At 36.5% G+C, this 24,493-nt stretch overlaps 1 protein-coding gene and 1 long non-coding RNA gene across 2 annotated transcripts; both read left to right on the forward strand.

The window, feature by feature from the left end:
* The first annotated feature begins 10,373 nt into the window (after positions 1-10,373).
* Positions 10,374-13,295, forward strand: LOC131644783 (FT-interacting protein 1-like). Its single transcript, XM_058915372.1, has 2 exons — positions 10,374-12,927; positions 13,014-13,295. The coding sequence occupies exon 1, from the start codon at positions 10,534-10,536 to the stop codon at positions 12,925-12,927; it is 2,394 nt and encodes a 797-aa protein (XP_058771355.1). The 5' UTR covers positions 10,374-10,533; the 3' UTR covers positions 13,014-13,295.
* Positions 13,296-18,892: 5,597 nt separating this feature from the next.
* LOC131644784 (uncharacterized) lies at positions 18,893-22,523 on the forward strand. The gene is made up of 2 exons (XR_009296651.1): positions 18,893-19,820; positions 22,272-22,523. It is a non-coding gene; the product is annotated as an uncharacterized LOC131644784 (long non-coding RNA).
* Positions 22,524-24,493: the final 1,970 nt, after the last annotated feature.

Raw genomic sequence — 24,493 nt, forward strand, 5'->3', positions numbered from 1 at the left:
ATAAGATTTCCACACACAAACCAGTCTGGAAAGGGAGGACTTAAAGCCACACCAAAATCAGCACTTGGCAGTGGAGGAAATTTTGGAGGATTAAGTTTGAAAGCCACTTCATAACGCAGTTCTGGTCGAACAGACGGGGGCAGTTTCAACTTATCCAGTTTAGCAGAAAACTTTTCACGTAAAGTAACCGCAACCTCGCGAACGGTCCGACTAAGGTCATCAGGCCTATAGATAGTTTCAAAGAACTTTTGAAATGCTTGAATTTCTTTAATATGAGTCGAAGTACCTTTCTGGAAATTTTCCTGCACATCAGCAAAATCTGCAGTTAGTTCCCGAGTAAGGCTGCCAGCATCAAAGATTTGCGTGGAATAATATTCTGTCCACCATTGATGAAAATCTATAGTGAAATAAAAAGCAGGCTCGAAGGAAATAGGAGACAAAGTGGTGATGCCAACATAGCGGGAGATTTTTTATTCATATTTATCTTCTGTCAGATGCGAAGTGTGTAACACATGTGATTCCTTTTGTCATACAAACACTTCGGTTTGAGTTGAACCAGCCCAAATTGTCTTGAGACCAGATTCGGTTGATAGCAAAGGAGACAACAATGACTTTTTGGAGATCGAAGTCGGTGATATAACAGCTTTGGGATGAGGAAAGCTTCCCAGATGGTCATAGACTCAGCTTGTTGATCAGGAGAAGTGGTTGGAAATTCTCGAGTAAACCATTCGGGACCCACCTTACGTTGTACGAATGGAGCCATCGAAGGAGTGAATTGATGACGTTCAGCGAACATCATCATGAATGCCAGGAAAGTTTCACGCCACTTTCTTCCTTCGGAGTTAGGTAAGCCAATCTGGTTCCTTCTACTGTTCGATCCTTTATGGTTTCACTTTCTTCATCAACAACATTTTTATATGGGAGGTGAGCCTCGAAAGTGGCATTAAGCCATAGTTGTTGTTAAAACAAGATTTGTTCTGATCAATATTCTTAGTTTTGATGATAACAAGGATATGAATTTTGTGTGAGATAATGTGGTACTCTAATACATTGCAATTTCCCTTTCAGGAAATATATAAAGAGTATGCACAAATCAGCGCTCAGAAGCTTTGTCTCAGAAGGTTCAGCATGCAACATCAGAACATGGTCTGGCAAGACATCAGAAGATGGTCAAGGCAGAATCAGAACATGGGTCTATGGAAGCATCAGAAGAACTTGAGATCAGAAGCAGAAGCACTGAAGTTCTCATGGTATCACGCTCAGAAGCACTTCAAGGTCAGAAGACAAGAAGATGCTATGCACCAAGTTGTTTGACTCTGATGATATTCAAACGTTGTATACACAAACATCAGATCAGAAGAAAGTACAGGTGGCAGGCTACGCTGACTGACAAAAAGAACGTTGGAAGCTATTAAAGGCAACGTCAGTAGTCACAGCAAACGCAAGGCTCGAGGTAGTTGACAAAAGCGTAAAACATTAAATGCAATGTTGTACGGAATACGCAAAGCATTAAATGCTCCCAACGGTCATCTTCTCAAAGTGCCTATAAATATGAAGTTCTGATGAGAAGCAAGGTTAACATTTCTGAAAGAACTTATTCTGAAAAACTTGCTGAAACGCTGTTCAACTCAAAGCTCAGAAACTTCATCTTCATCAAAGCTCACTACATTGCTGTTGTAATATATTAGTGAGATTAAGCTTAAACGTTAAGAGAAATATCACTGTTGTGATTATAGCTTTTCAGAAGCATTTGTAATACTCTTAGAATTGATTACATTAATTTGTAAGTAACTAGAGTGATCAAGTGTTGATCAGGATATTTTAGGAAGTCTTAGCTTGTGTCTAAGCAGTTGTAATTAGAGTGATCACGTGGTGGTCAGGATACTCTAAGAAAGTCTTATCTTGTGTCTAAGCATTTGTTCCTAGAGTGATCAGGTTGTGATCAGGAAACTCTAGAAGACTTAGTCGTGGGCTAAGTGGAAAACCATTGTAATCTGTTGCGATTAGTGGATTAAATCCTCAGGTGAGGTAAATCACTCCGTGGGGGTGGACTGGAGTAGTTTAGTTAACAACGAACCAGGATAAAAATAACTGTGCAAATTTATTTTTATCGTCCAAGTTTTTAGACTACACTTATTCAAACCCCCCCTTTCTAAGTGTTTTTCTATCCTTCAATTGGCATCAGAGCGCCGGTTCTAAGGTGCAAGCACTTAACCGTGTTTAGAAAAGATTCAGGAAGAGAAAAACGCTTCAGTAAAAGATGGCTAGTGAAATTCCAACAAAAACATCTGCATCTACATCTGGCTCTGCTGAGCAATACAACGGTAACAATGGTTATACTAGACCACCAGTATTTGATGGTGAAAACTTTGAATACTGGAAAGATAAACTGGAAAGTTACTTTCTTGGTCTAGATGGTGAATTATGGGATCTTCTGATGGATGGTTACAAACATCAAGTGAAAGCCAGTGGCGTAAGGCTTACAAGGCAAGAAATGAATGATGATCAGAAGAAGCTTTTCAAGAATCATCATAAATGTAGAACTGTTTTGCTGAATGCTATCTCTCATGCTGAGTATGAGAAGATATCTAACAGGGAAACGGCCTATGATATATATGAGTCATTGAAAATGACCCATGAGGGAAATGCTCAAGTCAAGGAGACTAAAGCTCTTGCTCTAATCCAGAAATATGAAGCCTTCAAGATGGAGGATGATGAAGATATTGAGAAGATGTTCTCAAGATTTCAAACTCTAACTGCTGGATTGAGAGTTCTGGATAAAGGCTACACCAAGGCTGATCATGTAAAGAAGATCATCAGAAGCTTTCCCAGAAGATGGGGTCCAATGGTGACTGCATTCAAGATTGCCAAGAATCTGAATGAAGTTTCGCTGGAAGAGCTTATCAGTGCCTTGAGAAGCCATGAAATAGAGCTGGATGCAAACGAGCCTCAGAAGAAAGGTAAGTCTATTGCATTAAAATCTAATGTTAAAAAATGCACTAACGCTTTTCAGGCTAGAGAAGAAGATCCTGAAGAATCAGAATCTGAAGAAGATGAACTGTCCATGATCTCCAGAAGGGTAAACCAACTCTGGAAGAGCAAGCAAAGGAAGTTCAGAGGCTTCAGAAGTTCAAAGAGATTTGAACGAGGAGAATCTTCCGGTGATAGAAGATCTGACAAGAAGAAGACTGTCTGCTATGAGTGCAATGAGCCTGGACATTACAAGAACGAGTGTCCAAAACTTCAGAAGGAGAATCCCAAGAAGAAGTTTCATAAGAAGAAAGGTCTTATGGCAACATGGGATGATTCTGAATCAGAATCAGAATCAGACTCTGAAGGAGAGCAGGCCAACTTCGCGCTGATGGCTACAGAAGATGATGGATCAGAATCTACATCAGAATCAGATTCTGAAGAGGTATTTTCTGAACTATCTAGAGAAGAGTTAGTTTCCAGTTTAACAGAACTTCTGGAACTCAAGGCTCATCTTAGTATCAAATACAAAAAGCTGAAGAAGCAGTTTGAATTTGAAACTAAGAAGCTGGAAGTGGAAAATTATGAACTGAAGGAAAAAGTTTTAAATCTATCCAAAGATAGTGGATCTCCTTCTGAAACAGAAAAATCCATTCCTAGCATGAATCATATTCTGAAAGAATATGACTCGAGCTTCAGAAAGTTCTTATCTAGAAGTATTGGCAGAAGCCATCTTGCTTCTATGATATATGGTGTTTCTGGAAACAGAAGGTTTGGTTTTGGCTATGAGGGTGATACCTCACATAAATTTGAACCTATTGATGATCTGAAGATCACATACAAGCCATTGTATGATCAGTTCAAATATGGCCATGCACATGATATTAGGCTCACTTCACATGCACAGAATTTTAACACTGTTCACACCAAGAAGCTTGTGACACATCCTAAGAAATATCATGCTGACAAACCTAAAGAATATCATGTTGTTCCTCCTGTTAAATATTCTGCTAAACCCAAGTTCAATCAAAACTTGAGGAGAACTAACAAGAAAGGACCCAAGAAATTGTGGGTACCTACGGAGAAGATAATTTCTGTTGCAGATATCCTTGGCGGCAAAGAGGACAAAAAGCAAAATGTCATGGTACCTGGACTCTGGGTGCTCGCGACACATGACGGGAAGAAGGTCTACATTCCAAGACCTGGTGCTTAAGCCAGGTGGAGAAGTCAAGTTTGGAGGAGATCAGAAGGGCAAAATCATTGGTTCTGGAACCATAAGTCTTGGTAACTCTCCTTCCATAACTAATGTTCTTCTAGTAGATGGATTAACGCATAACTTATTGTCCATAAGTCAATTAAGTGACAATGGTTATGATATAATCTTCAATCAAAGTCTTGCAAGGTTGTAAGTCAGAAGGATGGCTCAATCCTATTTACAGGCAAGAGAAAGAGCAACATTTATAAGACAGATCTTTTTTATATTGAGAATCAGAAGGTGACTTGTCTTATGTCTGTTTCTGAGGAGCAATGGATCTGGCACAGAAGATTAGGACATGCTAGTTTGAGAAAGATTTCTCAGATTAACAAACTAAATCTGGTCAGAGGACTCCCAAATCTGAAATACAAATCAGATGCCCTTTGTGAAGCATGTCAGAAGGGCAAGTTCTCCAGACCTGCATTCAAGTCTAAGAATGTTGTTTCTTCCTCAAGGCCGTTAGAACTCTTGCACATTGATCTGTTTGGCCCAGTCAAAACAGCATCTGTCAAAGGGAAGAAATATGGATTAGTCATCGTTGATGATTATAGCCGCTGGACATGGGTAAAGTTCTTGAAACACAAGGATGAGTCTCATTCAGTGTTCTTTGAATTCTGCACTCAGACCCAAACTGAGAAGGAGTGTAAAATCATAAAGGTCAGAAGTGATCATGGTGGTGAATTTGAGAACAAATTCTTTGAGGAGTTCTTCAAAGAAAATGGTATTGCCCATGATTTCTCTTGTCCTAGAACTCCACAACAAAATGGAGTTGTAGAACGAAAGAATAGGACTCTACAAGAAATGGCCAGAACCATGATCAACGAAACCAATATGGCTAAGCACTTCTGGGCAGAAGCAATAAACACTGCATGTTATATTCAGAATAGAATCTCTATAAGACCTATTCTAAATAAGACTCCGTATGAATTGTGGAAGAACAGAAAGCCCAACATTTCATATTTTCATCCTTTTGGATGTGTTTGTTTTATTCTGAACACTAAAGATCATCTTGGTAAGTTTGATTCTAAGGCACAAAAATGTTTCCTTCTTGGATATTCTGAACGCTCTAAAGGCTACAGAGTATACAATACTGAAACATTGATTGTAGAAGAATCAATCAATATCAGGTTTGATGATAAGCTTGGTCTTGAAAAACCAAAGCAGTTTGAGAATTTTGCAGATTTTGATATTGATATATCAGAAGCAGTAGAACCAAGAAGCAAAGCTGCAGAAGCTGGCAGTCTCAGAAGCAATGGATCAGAAGATCAAGTTGCTGCATCTTTAGAGAATCTCAGGATTTCTGAAGAACCAACAGTCAGAAGATCATCTAGACTCACATATGCTCACTCAGAAGATGTCATTATTGGAAAGAAAGATGATCCTATCAGAACAAGAGCATTCCTCAAGAACAATGTTGAATGTCAATTAGGTCTGGTTTCTCTGATCGAGCCAACTTCTGTTGATCAAGCTCTAGAAGATACAGACTGGATAATTGCCATGCAAGAAGAGTTAAATCAGTTTACAAGGAATGATGTTTGGGATCTTGTTCCAAGACCTAAAGGATTCAATATTATAGGAACAAAATGGGTTTTCAGAAACAAGCTGAGTGAGAAAGGTGAAGTGGTAAGAAACAAAGTCAGACTGGTGGCTCAGGGTTATAGTCAGCAAGAAGGAATTGACTATACAGAAACTTTTGCACCAGTGGCCAAGTTAGAATCTATTCGTCTATTAATTTCTTTTGCCACTCAACACAACATCACTCTTTATCAGATGGATGTTAAGAGTGCTTTCTTAAATGGTTACATAGATGAAGAAGTTTATGTCCATCAACCTCCTGGTTTTGAAGACTCCATGTCTCCAAATCATGTTTTTAAATTAAAGAAATCATTATACGGATTGAAACAAGCTCCTAGAGCTTGGTATGAACGTTTGAGTTCTTTCCTTCTGGAAAATGGTTTCACTAGAGGAAAAGTGGACACTACTCTCTTCTGTAAAACATTTAAAAAGGATATTTTAATTTATCAAATATATGTTGATGATATTATCTTTGGAACATCTAATGCTACACTTGGAAAGGAGTTTGCTGAGTCTATGCAGGCTGAGTTTGAGATAAGCATGATGGGTGAACTCAAGTATTTCCTTGGGATTCAAATCAACCAAACTTCTGATGGAACCTATGTTCATCAAACGAAGTATGTGAAAGAACTTCTGAAGAAGTTTAATCTTTCTGAAAGCAAAGAAGCCAAAACTCCTATGCATCCAATATGTGTCCTAGGTAAGGATGAGGTAAGTAAGAAGGTAGATCAGAAGTTGTACAGAGGTATGATTGGATCTCTTCTATACCTAACTGCTTCTAGACCTGACATTCTCTTCAGTGTTTGCTTGTGTGCTAGATTCCAATCAGATCCGAGAGAATCTCATTTAACTGCGGTTAAGAGAATTTTGAGGTATCTGAAAGGTACTACTAATGTTGGTTTAGTTTACAGAAGATCCAAAGATTACAACTTAGTAGGATTCTGTGATGCTGACTATGCTGGAGATAGAATAGAAAGGAAAAGAACTTCTGGAAGCTGTCAATTTCTTGGAAGTCATCTGATCTCATGGTACAGCAAGAAGCAAGCTACAATTGCTCTCTCAACAACAGAAGTAGAATATGTTGCTGCTGCTGCTGGTTGTAGCACACAAATGCTCTGGATGAGAAGTCAGCTAGAAGATTATCATATATATGAGAGTAACATTCCTATCTTCTGTGATAATACTTCTGCTATATGTTTATCTAAGAATCCTATCTTACATTCAAAAGCTAAACATATTGAGATTAAACATCATTTCATAAGGGACTATGTTCAGAAGGGTGTTATATCTTTAAACTTTGTGAATACAGACCATCAATGGGCTGATATCTGTACAAAACCCCTTGCTGAAGATAAGTTTAAGTTCATTCTGAAGAATATCAGTATGGATTTATGCCCAGAATGAGAAGATGAGAAGATCTTATGTATGAGTATCTTCTGAAATGAGATTGGAGTAGTCTTTTATAAGAAGTTCTGATTGTGATCAATTAGAAGTAGTGATTTTGTTATTACTAACGTTTCATTGTCTAAGTTGACTCAGAATCTCTTTAAAAGTAAAACAGCTGTAACTGGCTATCCAGATGGTAAACACGTGTTCACTATTTCTAGACAAGCGTGCGTGCAGTTGAGGGGACGCCTACTTAGGTAATTGTGCTAATCACTTCTTTTGTCATTATTATCTCTCCTCACGTCATGTAACATTAAATGCTATTCATCATTTCAGTTTAATTTTTTTTCTTCAAACGTTTCTTTTCCCTCTTATATTTCTCTCTCTTTCATTCAGTTTCTTTTTCTCTCTCCATCTCTCTTTGCATTCATATCATAAACCCTAGCAGTTTTCACTATCTGCAACTTCATCATGAATCCCTCGTCAAGTTCTGCAAATCAAGAAACTGATCGTAAACAAAAGAGAAAGGCAACTGATGAACCAGAAAACAAACCAAAAAGAGTAAGGATCACCTATGACCCTCTCAAGGCGTTGGAAGTTGGAGCTTCTGAGTTGCCTGAACCAGAATATGCTGAGGCTGGTCCTGAGTCAGACTCAGATGTTGAGATGGAAGGTACAGAAGCTGAAGACCTCCCAGAAGATCGTCCTGCTGAGATTGCTGTCCCTGTTGGCAGAAATTATGGTGCTTCTTCTTCTGGTGTACCCTCAGCTCTGATGGAGACCTTGGAAGCTCTGCATCAGAATCAAGCTATGCTGGCTTCTCGTTTGGACGCGCAAGAAGCAGTCAACGCTGAGTTTTGCTCCTTCATGGCAAGGCAAACTGAGAGCATTGACGGGGTTCATGACACTCTAGCGCAGATTTTGTCTAAGCTAGGGTCTTAGTCTTCAGTCCTTGTAGTTTTCTTTGTTTGATTGCATCTGTTTATTTTGCATACATCTTTTGTAATCCTGCTTGTTTAATCAATGAAAAGTTTAATTCTGTTTCTTTCCTTTGTCATTTTCTACATCTGAATCTTTTATATTCTTTTTGATGTTATGACAAAAAGGGGGAGAAAATATATGATAAATGATCTGATTAATATTATCAGTTACCGGGTAAAAAGGCCCCACATTACTAACAGAACTTGCAAAGTTCTATGCTTTAAGTTGTGTTGTTGCAGGAAATGAAAATTCTCTTTAAAGATCAACATGAGAAGCAACAAGATGAATCAAGTTCTTGGATTCTTGAAGCAAACTGAGTGCTATGAAGCTTCAGAATCAGAATCAGAAGCAAGAAGGAAGAATGTTCAGATATTCTGATGATAGAATATGATCTGAAACATTATGTCTAGTTGTTCTGATACATTCTATATGGCTTATATGGCACTGATACATATTATGTGTTCTGAAACATATTTTATGTTCTGATTCATTCATGCTGACTTTTGTCGTTTAGTTTTGTTCTGTAACATTTCAGGATGTAGAGATGCTCTGATGATGCTCTGGTACATTCAACAATGTTCTGATACAATCTAGCATGAAGTGATGTAAGTAGAAATTCAAGCTCTGAAGCTGTTCCGATGGAAGCAGAAGTCAGAAGCTGGGAATGTTCTGAAGATCAAAGAAATTCAAGTTCTGAAGTTGTCCGATGGAAGCAGAAGTCAGAAGCTGTAAATGTCCTGTAATTGATTGAGATAGTTTCAGTGAGCTTCATTTTATTGATTCACTTTCATTTTATACTTATTAATTGTATTGATTCACCTTGATTTTAATTTTTTAATAATTATTGAATTCTTTCGGAAGTGTATATCCGAAACATTCCAAGACCAATTTGGTCTTGTAATATTTCGAATATGCATCTCCGAAAACACCCCCTCTTCCAAAAAGGGGTGTTTTCGGAAATGCATCTCCGAAAACTCAAAAAAGGGTGTTTTCGGAAATGCATTTCCGAAAACACCTTTTTTTCGTGTTTTCGGAAGTGCATTTCCGAAAACACCTTTTTTTCAATAAAAGTACGTTTTCGAAAATGTATTTTCGAAACAAGAGAGTATTTTAATAAATTCGCCAGAGGTGACTAAGAAGGTTAGGAGGTGGGTAAAGAAATTCTCTAAATAAATCTACACTACTTTTCTGATGTTCCCACTAGCAAATAAATTTAAAAATTATCGAACATTAAGCTAAAGACGAATAAAGATGAGAGAATAAGTTCAAAAGCAAATTTTTCAAGAGCCACAGCTTTCTGTGATGCTTTCTCTTTTTCTCTAAGCTCAACACATCATACCTTTATTTGCTTCAACTTCTTTGTTACAGACTAACTGCTTTTTTTTTCCTCCACACATCACATTAGTTTATATATATAAAATCAAATTATAGAATGTTTTTTCATGAAAGTCATGAAGAAAAACAAAAAGATTCGAAGAAAGTTGACAACGATTTTTTAAAATACACCTCTATTTTGTCATTCTAGAAGATTATTTTTGTCCACTCAATGCGTGTTTTTATGCATCGACTCATACATAGATACCGAAACACGATAAACGAACACTTTAACACTAATAATATTATGTAAGACATTGATACAGTCACATATTTTATATTAACAATTTGATCTTCATATATGAATTTATTATTTGAAGAGTTAAAAATTGTTCTAATATAGCTTTTATCACTTTTAAATGTGTATGAGAATTGTAAAAATAAAATTTATAAGGTATTATGAAATAAAGAAATAAAACATTTTTTATAAATATTTGTCTAAATTGTCGGCCCCTTATTATAAGAGAGACATATAAGATCGATCACCCATTTAAAAGGTGTTGAAACATTTATCTTCTTTTTTAAAAGACATGTCCGACTTTTTAAATATTTGTTTGACATATATCGCATAGATATATTATACATATCACGGACACATCGATTTTAGGTGTATCCATGATTCATAGTTAATTTAATCAAGTGGTTTTTTCTTATCTGTGCTTTATTTTACAATAAAGCTTTAGTATAAGGTAAATGCACTCATAGTGAATGTTCCTCTAGCATAATTTAAAAGAATACTACATTATTTGATTAGAGAATCATATTCCTATACATTTCACATTTGAAGGAGTTGGACCAGCCTTACTTGGGTTCGATATTGTATATTGAAAGAAATAAGAATGATTCTTGAACAGGATTCTTTTCTTATGATTGAAGTAAAAAAGTGCCTTTATCATTTCTCCAATATTCACTCTCAACTTGCTCACATTGTAAGCATATGATCATAGAATTTGCACTTGAACCATTCAACAAAGACACATAAACAGCACAAGATGAGTTCATCTAAAACTGCTCCAAAACCAAACACAGATGATTACAAGCTAAAAGACACAAAGCCAGAGCTAGGAGAGAAATGGCCACACGGAGGACAACGCGGCGGTACAGGTTGGATTTACAGCGAAAGAGCAACAAGCACATACGATCTCGTCGAACAAATGTATTACCTCTACGTGCGCGTCGTAAAAGCCAAAGAATTGCCACCAAATCCGGTCACCGGAAACGTAGATCCTTACGTTGAAGTAAAAGTTGGTAACTACAAAGGAAAAACAAGACACTTTGAGAAAAAAATGAATCCGGAATGGAAACAAGTATTCGCGTTCTCGAAAGAAAAGATACAATCTTCGGTTGTTGAAGTGTTTGTAAGAGACAAAGAGATGGTAGCAAGAGATGACTACATTGGAAAAGTCGAATTTGATATGCATGAAGTTCCAACAAGAGTTCCACCAGATAGTCCTTTAGCACCTCAATGGTATAGACTCGAGAATTTGCGGGGCGAAACAAGAACAAGAGGTGAAGTTATGTTAGCTGTTTGGATGGGAACACAAGCAGATGAAGCTTTTCCTGAGGCATGGCATTCAGATTCAGCTTCCGTAAAAGGGGAAGGTGTTTACAATATTAGATCAAAGGTTTATGTTAACCCTAAACTTTGGTATTTGAGGGTTAACGTAATTGAAGCTCAAGATGTTGAGCCACATGATAAATCACAACCACCACAAGTTTTTGTTAAAGCTCAAGTTGGACAACAAGTGCTTAAAACCAAGCTTTGTCCGACTAAAACGCCGAATCCGACTTGGAACGAAGATCTTGTGTTTGTAGCTGCCGAGCCGTTTGAAGAACAGCTCGTGTTGACGGTCGAGAATAAGGCGAGTCCTGGTAAAGACGAAGTCGTGGCCAAGTTAACCTTGGCGTTGAACAAATTCGAGACACGGATGGATCATCGCCCGGTGCATTCGCGGTGGTACAACGTGGAGAGATTCGGATTCGGGGTTCTTGAAGGTGATAAAGGGAATGAGCTTAAATTCTCAAGTAGGATTCACCTAAGGGTTTGTCTTGAAGGTGCATATCATGTTCTGGATGAATCAACAATGTATATTAGTGATACAAGAACAACTGCTAGACAACTATGGAAGCAACCAATTGGGATTCTTGAAGTTGGAATATTGAGTGCTCAAGGGCTTCAACCAATGAAAACAAGCAATGGTAAAAGTTCAACAGATGCTTACTGTGTAGCGAAATACGGTATGAAATGGGTTAGAACAAGAACAATCACCGAGAGTTTTAATCCAAAATGGAATGAACAATACACTTGGGAAGTTCATGATCCTTGCACCGTTATAACTTTTGGTGTTTTTGATAACTGTCATCTAGGTGGGGGAAACTCTCAACAAAGTGCGACAAAAACAAATGATGCAAGAATCGGTAAGGTTCGAATCCGTTTGTCAACTTTAGAAATGGATAGAATCTACACAAACTCATATCCATTGCTCGTTCTACGTCCCAACGGATTGAAGAAAATGGGAGAACTTCAACTAGCGATTCGTTTCACATGTCTTTCGTTATCACATATAATTTACCTATACGGACACCCTTTACTACCGAAAATGCATTACTTGCATCCATTCACAGTGAATCAGTTAGATAGTTTAAGATACCAAGCAATGAGCATTGTTGCAGTGAGGCTAGGAAGAGCGGAACCACCTTTGAGGAAAGAAGTTGTTGAATACATGCTTGATGTTGATTCACATATATGGAGTTTAAGAAGAAGCAAGGCAAATTTCTTCCGAATCGTTTCACTTTTCTCGGGTCTAATATCGATGAGTAAATGGCTTGGTGAAGTACAAAAGTGGAAGAATCCGGTGACATCGATTTTGGTTCATGTTCTTTTCTTCATCTTGATATGTTATCCGGAATTGATTCTACCGACGATTTTTCTTTACATGTTTCTCATTGGAATATGGAATTTTCGGAAAAGATCACGACACCCTCCACATATGGACACGAAAATTTCGTGGGCGGAAGCAGCGCATCCAGATGAACTAGATGAAGAGTTTGATACTTTTCCGACTTCCAAGGCGCAAGATGTGATAAGAATGAGATATGATAGGCTTAGGAGTGTGGCTGGGAGAATTCAAACTGTGGTTGGTGATATTGCAACTCAAGGCGAGAGGCTTCAAGCTTTGCTTAGTTGGAGAGATCCAAGAGCAACGTTTTTGTTTGTGATTTTCTGTCTTGTTACTGCTGTTGCATTGTATGTTACACCTTTTAAGATGGTTATTTTTGTTGCTGGGATTTTCTGGCTTAGGCACCCAAAGTTTAGGAGCAAGTTGCCTTCTGTGCCAAGTAATTTCTTCAAGAGGTTGCCATCTGGTGCTGATAGTATGCTTTGAGTAAGTGTGCTTCAAAATCTAATTGAACTCGTTTGTTTGATCGGTTGAAAGTTGAACTCGGCGTTAATACAGTTCAATTATTTCAGTTTGAGAAGTGTAAGGCAGATCAACTATGCTTAAGTGGACTGTGTCCAGTTCTGTTTTTAAAACATTGAGATATGAGGATTTAAATGATACAAAACAGATGGTGTCATGAAGATTTTGTTTTTGTTTGGCTTTTGTTTTCATTTTATGTATTGTTTTGTATGAGTGCAATTGTTAATTCTTACTTTTGGTGTGTACACAATTATTATGGACTCTTCCCCTGTTATCAAATTATTAATTTTTAATTAAGGTATGTTATTTTGGACTATGTGTTTTTTATTGAGTTAAAAGGTAGTAGTGTATTGACGGTGTAAAAAATCTTTACACTGTCATTTAATTGAAATATTTTATTCTGCCATATCATATCAGTAATTTAAACAGTATGACTTTACGCTTAACAAGGTCGTGATTAGTTGACAGTGTAAAATCACCTCCTTTTCTCTTTTTTATTTTTATAATGTAACACAATTGGTTTGTTTAAATTAACTTATTTGAATTGTATAACGTGGGTGTTGCGTCCCAAAATGTGCCCTCCTAATTTTACTTCAAATTGGTTTATGCTTCCCAATTCATTTGCATCTTTCCATTAGGGCATTTAACATGATCTGTTCGCACCTTTTTCGGGACCTTTCAACCAGTCCTTCAAAAAATTGTTTTGGGGGCGTGTTTATTGTAGAACTTTTAATTTATCCTAACGAGGAGGAAGAGGAAAACTCTAAATCAACCCTAGAGTGCTTAGGTGTGGGGATTTCACCTAATATAGAGATCTGGGGTACGGGAGGTTGGTTATACAGAGGGAAGGTATTAGCATCCTAAGTATCTGTAGTACTCTACAAGAATCTTTTGTTGTTTGAGTTCGAACTTGGTTTGTTTGTTGCTTGATTATTGGGAAAGTTTCTCCTTTGTGATATGAGAGGGAATGAATTGAAGAAAAACAGATGAACTGGTTGTTTTTGGTGTTTTGTTTGCTCGTAAAAATTCCTTGTGAATCTCATGCCTACATATCCCTAATGGAAGTCAGAGCTTTTGTAGTTCGGGAAACTAATAGGGAAATAGATTGAATTTGTGTGCCTTGTTCAAAGCTCAAGGTTGAAGCTGAAATTGATCTCTGTTTCTAGAAAAGAGACAAGTCGTCATCTTAATAGAGATATATCTTTACCATTCCACCACAAACATTTTGAAGTGACAGAAAAGGAGGTTCATTTCATAAGAAGGGACCTTACTTGGATGAAGCAAGTATACTAGTCACAATCTCTTGTATGAAAGAACAATTTTCAACCATTTTAGGGAAGGACAACAAGTCTGGATTTGAAATCCACAGAACATGCCACTTACATCACCTAAATGGAAAAATGTTTTGAAAATGATTGATAATGTTTGTATGTATGGATGTGGTGTAATAGAAGAAATGTCTCTTTTGTAAGATGAATCATGTTTCACTTATGTATAAAAGAAATGAACTTTGACTGGCTTGCACAAGGCCCAAGCTTGAGGCTTAAATGACAGTTTGAGACTGACTCTGTTGGAGATTTTTCCACTAGGGGATTGTTTTGACTCAAGGATTTATGTGTTCTGTACTAAGCACAGAATTGAGGCTGACTCTACTGAGGATTACTCTGTTGAGTTTTTATTTGACTGAATGGTTTTGTAAGGTGTTCTGTACTAAGCCCATAATTGGGGCTAACTCATAGGGGAATTGATTTCTTTCTTGCATGAAAGTCCATGATGGAGGTAAACTCTGAGTGGATGATGGTTTATTTTTGTATGGTTTAGATTGACTCTCTTGGGGAACTGAAATGTTTCTGGTTTAGATTGACTCAACTAAGGAGTATTGAAATTCTGGTGCAGCAGACCGAAATGTCCTAAAGGATGTCGAGACACCGGGTATGTCATGAAAAACACAGGCAAGAAATAAACAGTTTTGTGCAGTATTGAAAAGTAAAGAATACAATAAATTGTTGACCCAGTTCGGTGACAAACACACCTACTCTGAGGGCTACCAGGACAGGAAGAAGATTCCACTATCAGTAGTACTATTTAATGTAAACAACCTCCGGTTTACCTAGTCACTACCGAATGAAACCTTTATCTCAAAAACTCATCCAAGACAAGAGAACCTCCGCTCACTCCCCAGTGATACCTGACTGCTACAACCCAGTAACAACTATTTAAACAACAATCGAATGACACACTCTACAAGACAATACCTAGTCAAAACTCTTGACTAAGAACAAATAAATTGGAGTTACTTCAAAGCTTCCTCTAAGAACAATACATCTTTTGCCTACGGGCTTCGAGGTGAACAATATGTCTCTTGCTTCATAGCTTTGAGACAGACATGGTGACCTTCCCACAACCCGGGAGGTTCACGCTTCCAAACCCTAGGATTCTACATCTTCAATCCTTATCGACCTAGGTTACAACTTGTTATATTTATAGCCTAAGCGTAACCTATACCCAACTAGACTTGGGCTTCTAATTGCAACATATTTGCTGTTACAAAATAAGCAGTTACTTCTGCTACAAACAAGGCCTTCAATCTTTAGCTTCCTAAAATGTCTCCATATTTAGAAACCATATATTCTTCGAATATTCTGATTGATTATTTGCTGTATGTTGCACCCTGATTTTTACCCTATGATCTTATCTCATTCGCATCATCGCATTTCATCATATTATGTTTTACGTTTACTAACCATTAATCAAAATTGCAAAAAAATATGTCTTGTTTCTCTTTTGTTGTGTAAGACTGAATCCAGAATATCAAACCTCGCGAGATGATTTGAAACAATCAATTTCAGTTTCATTTCAAGTCTTTTTAGTTTTATTTCTTTTTATTTCTATTTCATGATACTAACCAATTTCTTATTTTTCCTTTATTATTACCACTTTTATTATATGTCTATTATTATTATGCTTTTAGTTTTTATTATATGTTTCTATCATTTGCTTTCTTTATCAAGTTGATGTTTATGGAAAAATTGGAGGGAGGATGATGAAAACAAGACACCCATAATTGCTGTTAGTGTGATTTCGAATAAAACTTTGTTGATGATTTACAAACATTGTTTCAAATCCCAAACACTGGAGAAATAAGGAAGTTAATTCCTTGTCAACCCCTCTGAGCCTTCAAAGTTGGAGTTTCTTTTTAAACAAAAAACCCGCAATATTAACCTGGGGACGGGTAGTTTTCAGTTATTCATTTGTGAATTCAAATACAAGAGTTCCATTCAAGATACCTTTCAATAAAGGTTGCAATCTCAAGCTTTCCTTCGTATACATCAAAGAAGTGTCGAAGATGTATCTCCAAGTCAAAAATGACGATGATGGTTCATCAATTGTTAAGCAAGGCAATCACTATCTTTCTAGAACAAAAAAATGATGAAAAAAATGATTAAAGAAAAGCCCACTAAGTCAAAACCTACGAAGGAGACTTAGGCAAAAAAAAATTGGGGCATCCCGCTGACTGTAAATCTCAAATAAAACATTTCAGGCAAAAGTTAGGGAAATCAAAAGAAAAAATCAGAAAAAAAGAGAAGTCAATAAATTCCTAAACAACAAAATGTTGTAAAAGAAGTGACTGCCATCTCAAAGTAAATTCCTTGGCTTCTGAATCATCTTTTTTATACAAATGCTGCAATTCCAAATTCTCTTATAACCTGAATGCATAGGTTGAATGATTTGAACATAGAATGGATGTTCATCACGAAGAAGGGGTGAGTACAAATAAATTTTGAGCCTTATATCCTTTGTTATTCAAACCGTGAACCAGGCCACGTTACAACCTTTAAAAGTCCTAATTGAGGCACGGTTTATTTTGAAATCATACTACAACAAGGTTGCGTTAACCTGACTCCCAAAAGATGTGCCAATCATTTGTCTTGATCTTGTGCTTTATCTTTCACTTTAAATGCCATGTTTCACCTTTTCTTTGTTTCTTTACAATTCCTTTTCCGTTGATTTCAAAAACTTGCATGAACTTTGCATTTAGATTACCAATTTTAAACAAAATTTTTTGCTTGTAAACAACATTCCTCATCAAGGAATTTCAAACAGTTGAAGAAACTTGGTCCGTGATCTTATCAGGGGATTTTCATTTCAAGGATCCCGTTGGGAGTCAATTCAAGATTATCTTTCACTACAAGTTATTCTCAGATTGGTTTATCAGAAGATCTCTTTCAAGACTCATGCTGGGGAAAATGTTTCCAAGCGCCCAGTAAAACAGTCATTTCAAGAATTGTTCAAACTGAAGCCATGATCAATTTATTCTACATCAATCTGGCGAGCTGGGGAAATCATCTTCAAGAGAATCTCCAAGCAATTTATCAGTCCTTCTCCGAGGATCATCAATTCAGTGCAGTTTGCAAGAAGAGCTTTTTGACAGTGTTCCATGTGTTGGGGAATCAGATGTCCTTTTCTACTGCACAAAAGAGTCTATCTCGGTTGTTGTCCATAATTGCATTGCATTAATCATTCATATCATGCATAGACAAATTTTCGTGCGTAGAAAAATTTCATGCTCACTTACACTTTCCAAGGTCTTGTTGCAAACAATATTCTTACCTTGAGATTAAAGTCCAACTCACTTGTTTATTTTTATATATCTAGTGTTGTTCCTAAATGTTTCATTTCTTCTTTCAGTGTTGTTCCTGAAAAATTGTTACTCACCTTATTCAGTGCCGCTCCTGGATATTGTGATTTTTCACCTCATTCAGATCCATTCTTGGATGTTGTGATACCTTTATTCTCTCAGTGCCGTTCCTGAAAATTTGTTTCTCACCTTATTCAACGTAGTTCCTGGATATTATGATACCTTTCTTCTCTTAGTGCCGTTCTTGAAAATTTGTTTCTCACCTTATTCAGTGTCGTTCCTAGATATTGTGATTTCTCACCTCATTCAGATCCATTACTGGGTGTTGTGATACCTTTATTTTCTCAGTGTCGTTCCTGAAAAATTTGTTTCTCACCTTATTCAATGATGTTCCTGGATATTGTGATTTCTCACCTTTTACCAAGCTAACTCTTTCATCAAGTTTTTATTCGTTCCATTAATAGTTTTTCTCTCGTGGCGCTATATTCCTTACAAAGATTCGAGTCTGTCTCATACCATGTCATTCAAAAGAAATAAAAAAAAGAAAAGAGAATTCATACATTCATACCATTCTTGGGGCATCTTAGGCTAAAAATCGGGCTTTGTTTGTATTTAAGTATCTCCTATCCCCTGATAGAAGAAACTTATATAGGGGCAACTGTTGCACCCTGATTTTTACCCTATGATCTTATCTCATTCGCATCATCGCATTTCATCATATTATGTTTTATTTTTACAAACCATTAATCAAAATTGCAAAAAAAATATGTCTTGTTTCTCTTTTGTTGTGTAAGACATGAACTGAACTCAAAATATCAAGCCTCGCGAGATCATTCGAAACGATCAATTTCAGTTTCATTTCAAGTCAAGGTTTAGAGTTCCATTTTCCCTTCTTTTTAAATTCAAATGTATGGTCATTTTATATTAATTTTTAATTCTAATTCTAGTTTTAATTCAAAATTGAAATATCTTTTTGATTTGAATTATTATTAAAATTAAAATTAACTTTTAATATAAAAGTGTCAAGTCTTTTTAGTTTTATTTCTTTTTATTTTTATTTCATGATACTAACCAATTTATTATTTTTCCTTTATTATTACCACTTTTATTATATGTCTATTATTATTATTACGCTTTTAGTTTTTGTCCAATTAAACAGGAAAATAAAAAAAGAATTGCAAGTGGAGGGACCCCACCACACGTTTTCCACTCATCATAAAGTCACACATTCCATGATTTCTTCACATTTTTCTCAGCAACAAAAGTCACACTTCGCTACCAATCGTTAGTTGGTCCAGTGGTGATTGGCGCTGGACTTGGTAGGGAGAACCACGGTTCGATCCCCCGCAACTGCGATCGGGAGGGGGATGGAACCACTTGATGCCAGAACTCGCCCCCAAACCGGACTAAACCGGTGCTATAAAGAAAAAAAAGAAAAAGTCACACTTCGCTTGCTTAAAATACAAAATCAGAAATTCACAAGTTTCAATCTCAGCCCTCTATTCAAATTAATCAATGGTCTAAAATACTCAAGAGCCTTTCACTTGGATCACCAAAGTTCCTCACACGGTTTGCACAATTTCACTCTCAACTTTTACAAATTTTCCCTCTCTTTTGCTCACACAATCCTCACCTCTCATGCCTATAAAAACAAGCTCAGATCACAGAAGAAAGGAGAGGAAGAAAAGCGTGAAAACTCTGCTAAAATTGATTTCAGTCTTCCTCCAAAATTCAACAACCCTGCTCATCCTTCATCCATCACCATAACCTGCTCATCCTTCATCTTTTTCATACATACAAACAATCCTCCAAAACTGTCAAAACCGATTCACTATAACTCACTTGATTTAACTTCATAAACCATCTATCTGCAACCTTCATTTTCATCATCACCTGCAACAACAACACGACTCCAGCAACCACGCTGAACATCGCCGCAATTTAACTCTGTGTCTTTAATGCACAAAATCATCACCATCGGAAAAACGAATATGCAATTTCTCCGACGAACCTCACACTATCGCAACGACATACCTGCAAACAACAACGCACGGAAATTAACAGAAGCACCATTCTAAATCAGCAACACGGTGCACAATCAACCTGAAGGCAGAGCTCCGATTTATTTTCGAAGAAGAAGGAGCGGAGCACGTTTGTTACCTCTGGTTTTCTTGGTTGTCGGTGTCGGTGTTAAGATTCTCGGACTAGCTCTAAGCTTGTAAGTTTGCTTTTCTTCTCGAATATGACTGTAGTATTGTTTGTTGTTGAGTGTATTTCTCTGCTTGTTGCCATTTTTGTTCTGCCATTTGGTTTAATTTGAATTGACGAGAGAGAGTGATTGAGTGACAGGGTTGTTGCGATTTTGTTGTGTTTTCGGCAAGAGAGGGTAAGAATTAGGGTGAGGTCATGAGGTATCGATGGTGAACCGAAAGAGAATCGTTGAAAAGCAGAGAGAAGAGAAGTACAGAGAGCGTAGATAGAAAACATAGAGAAGGAGAGAGCGTAAGAATTAACTCTGTGTTTTTAATATTTATTTTATTATATGGTTATACTATTTTATTTGATTTTATTTGGTGTGTTAGTTAATTAATTGATTGTTAGATAGTATAATAATTGATTATATTAATTAACTTGGTGTGTATATTTGTGTCTATTTAATTATTGATGTTATTTAATTTAGTAACTAAAATAGAAATACTAAATAGTATATATTATATTGGACTTATTTAGTGATGTTAGGAGTAAATAGGGAGTGTTATAATTAGGTCCGTGTTATATAGTTGGTAAAGGTTAGGGAGTGGGGTACCACATTTCTCTTTATTCCTTTTCATTTTCACAAGTAGAGAGGGAAAGAGGCAGAGAGGAGAAAAAGAGAAAAGGGGAAGAACAACAAGGGGAGCTAGGGTTTGGAGGAGAAATTGAAGAGGTAAGGGGGAGAATCTATATTATTATGTGCTAGTATGATGGAAATAATGGGTAGATTAACATGTGTATGTTTGTTCTTAGTTGGAATTTATATAAAATGTGGTTTAAATCTGTCTTGGTATACTCAGTATGTATGTTAATGGGAACTGGAAAATTATTTGATGTTATAACAAAATGCTACGAAGAACATTCTGGGAAGAACAACAAGGGGAGCTAGGGTTTGGAGGAGAAATTGAAGAGGTAAGGGGGAGAATCTATATTATTATGTGCTAGTATGATGGAAATAATGGGTAGATTAACATGTGTATGTTTGTTCTTAGTTGGAATTTATATAAAATGTGGTTTAAATCTGTCTTGGTATACTCAGTATGTATGTTAATGGGAACTGGAAAATTATTTGATGTTATAACAAAATGCTACGAAGAACATTCTGGGTGTGAGAAAAACGAAGAGAAATAGGTAGTTGATGACGGGCGTCATGCCCATTTAGATGACGGGCGGCACACCCTTAAGGGTGACGGTCGGCAAGGGCTAAGGGTGGCACTTGGTGCCGTCCGACAGCCATTGTATTATATATGTTTTCATTTTGTTACGTTATTGTAGTCTGCCCTGTTCCATTTCCAGTTTTTTCTAGGCTACTGTTTGGAGATTACTTGCAAATAGCATGAGACTAATAGATGATATTAATTGATAACAAATAGTTGGATTAATTGTGATAGGCCTATGTGATTTGGAATATATTTGGAATTGATTAAATCATTTGGTTTATCGGCGAATTGCGGTATTTTGCAAAATGAATTGAATTCATTTATTAGTTGGATAAATATGCTAAGAAATACATATAATGCTTTGCCAATGATGTTGTCTTGATTAAGGTTCTCCGTGGGTAGCCGTATGGCGTGAATTCTAGTGATTACTTGAATTGATTATGAACGTGTGTATTATATATGTATTGGCATATGTGAATTAAGATGAGATAGTATGTTTTACTAGTGTTAATTGTATTTGTGAGATCATAATTGAATATTGTTTCTATTATGTTGATTGATATTAAATGCGTTGTGAATGTTGTGTACAATTTGATGTATAATTCACAGAGTTGAATTATTGTTGGTATGCGGTAGGTTAAGATTGATGAGATAATCTTAATTGCATAGTTGGATGGTAATTGTACATTCATTCATGGCATAGTCGACTTTATTGTGGAAGCGGTGAAACTGTGGGTTCACATGGTAATAGACGTTGATCCTTTAATGGAAATAAGCGTAGCAGACATGATCCTGAATTGGAGATAGACGTAGTGGCTTTGATCTTGTCCGGATCGAAAGCGTGGCTTGGATTCTAGATATTGAATCGGAAAGCGGTGAAACATTGGGTTCACATTGCGGTACCACATGCATAGTGTCACATATCTTGCATTGAGTCACATTAGAGTTATGTGATAATTGAATATGTGAAATTGATGTAGTTGTGATGATTGTATGAGTTTGATAGATTGAAAATGGGTGATGTTTGGATATATACTTGGTTAAATGTGTGAATATGTGATAATTATGGTTGTGTGCATAATTGTTGAATGCTTAATATATGTGAATATATTGAATGGTATTATTTTACATGATTAGGCAAGGTGTAATGTATTCCTATAACTGTTGATTTTGACCATTGTATCTTATTATACTTTCTTCATAATTTCGTATTCTCACCCTTCTATTTTAATGTTCCTTTGTTTGGCGACATGCAGGTTCTGGAGTTTAGTAGCTCGTGCGTGATCTAGCCGGAGTTTTCTTTCCGTGTTTGTTGGAGATTAGGTAGTGAGTCGATGCTCTGGTCATGTAACACTTGGTAGACTAGTCGTGTTGAACTCATGTTTCTATTTGGTTATGTATTATGTTATGACTCGAGAACCTGTTTATTTGGCTACTTGTTATTGAGAGGCTTTTAAGCCAAATATTCTGATTATGGTTTAATTTATGTTAAGATGATTATTGAGATATATGATCATGGTATGGGACATGAATCATTTTATGAAATACATGAGTATTTAATGTTTTCCGCTGTGAATGCATGAAAAATTCTGGTATGATAGACTCAGGATGTCATTCACGATGTCAAGACATCTGATCTGTTATTAACGTAGCAGAGGCAGAACAGAAAGATCCCCAATTTTTAATTACTCCTAAGAAGGAGTTAGTGAGAACTGGGATCATATATGTTCAGTCAACATAACCAGATTCTAAACTTTATTGGTTCTGTAAAGGAACAACTATCAAACCTGAACCTGATATTATACACGATGTTACAACATCCACGACTAAACAAACAATACAATGCAGAAGATAAATAACAGTTAATTGTTAACCTGGTTCGGTTTAACTACCTACTCTAGGGGCTACCAAGCCAGGAAGAAGATTTCACTATCAGTAGTACTATTTTATGTAAACAACCTCTGGTTTACAGATAAACAACCTATGGTTTACCTAGTCACTACCCAATGTAACCTTTATCTCAGACATCCATCTAAGACAAGAGAACCTCTGCTCACTCCCTAGTGATACCCAACTGTTACAACCCTGCAACAGCTATTTACACAATTAACAATGAACAATAACTTGATATTGCTTCATAGCTTGAATCAAGAACACAATACTCAACTCTTACCTACAGGTTTCGAGTGAGAACAATCACTTCTCTTACCTACAGGTTTCGAGAAGGACATGACAGCCATCCCACAACCTAGGTGGTCTACCTATAGAAACCCTAATGACTACATCTTTTCTAAATCCGATTTTCTGTATCAAACTAGGTTACAAAGGTTTCTATTTATAACCTATTCCCAATTGGACTTGGGCTTACAAATCGCTGCACTATTTGCTGTTACAAATCTGTAGAAATCTTCTGCTACAATCAAGGTCTTTTAATCATGAGTTTCCTAATTTATCTCCTAAATTAGAAACTGTTGAATCTTCAATCTTCTGATCTGATTCTTCAATATTCTGACTTGATTCTTTGGACCTTTAAATTTGCGCCACATAGGATTATATAATATTCACTGAATATTCTGTATATGTTGAGAATCAAACTGAATCTTCATTCCAGTTCTGCAGGCGCGATGTCATGGTTGAAGTCATGACATTCCATATAACATCTTGCTTGTACTTGTTTTGTTCTTTTATATTTGCAAGATTATACATTGTATTATGTTTTGCTGCTATTATGTTTTAGCCAAACATAGATGCCAATCAGCCAATAAAAGCACCAACTACCTCCCCCTTTGGCATATTTTGGCTAAAACTAAACATAAAAAAATACAGCAAAACATAAATGCTTCAACTTTCAAGACAACAAGGAAGAACAGAATTTTACATTCTCAGAATTGGGTTCTTCTGTTCTTCAGATACTTCCCCCCCCCCCCTTTTTAGTCATAATATGACAAAGATTGGACCGATGTCATAATATGTAGTGGAACATCTTCATGCAACACTAATGTACACGAGGAAGACGATGGAAGATGGCCTTTGTCTTGTTTAGCAACCTGCCCTAAAATTAGCTTTTTAGAGTCGCCACCTATTCTGAAGGGCGAATAGGAAACCCTATGCAGTATGAAGATTCAGGGTAAGATTATTATAATCAGGTTAAGGGAAGGTGTTAGGCACCCTTAACCCTTTCCTAAGGGTTGCATTGTAAAATAAAGGTTTGTGGCAAAATTATTGAGGTTTATAGCTAAGGAGGTGAAGAGGGCGAAAAGTGAGATTTTAAGATGAATTGAATTTTTAGGGAGGGGGACTCGCCTTGTTACCAAGTGCCTACGTATCTCCTTAGGGAGAATCAGAGTCAACATAATTCGGGCACAGGTTTGTACGCCTTAGAATTAGAGTTTGATTTGATATGGTTTGAAGTTGTTTTAAAGGCTTTTTGAGTGGCCTATAGTAGTTTTGAATTTGTGATTTGAAGATGAAAATGTTT

Source organism: Vicia villosa, linkage group LG1, assembly GCF_029867415.1.
Source record: "Vicia villosa cultivar HV-30 ecotype Madison, WI linkage group LG1, Vvil1.0, whole genome shotgun sequence".
In the NCBI taxonomy this organism is placed as follows: Eukaryota; Viridiplantae; Streptophyta; class Magnoliopsida; order Fabales; family Fabaceae; genus Vicia; species Vicia villosa.

Excerpts from the sequence above, each read along its gene's own strand:
- LOC131644783 (XM_058915372.1), top strand. The coding sequence starts at position 10,534 with ATGAGTTCATCTAAAACTGCTCCAAAACCAAACACAGATGATTACAAG.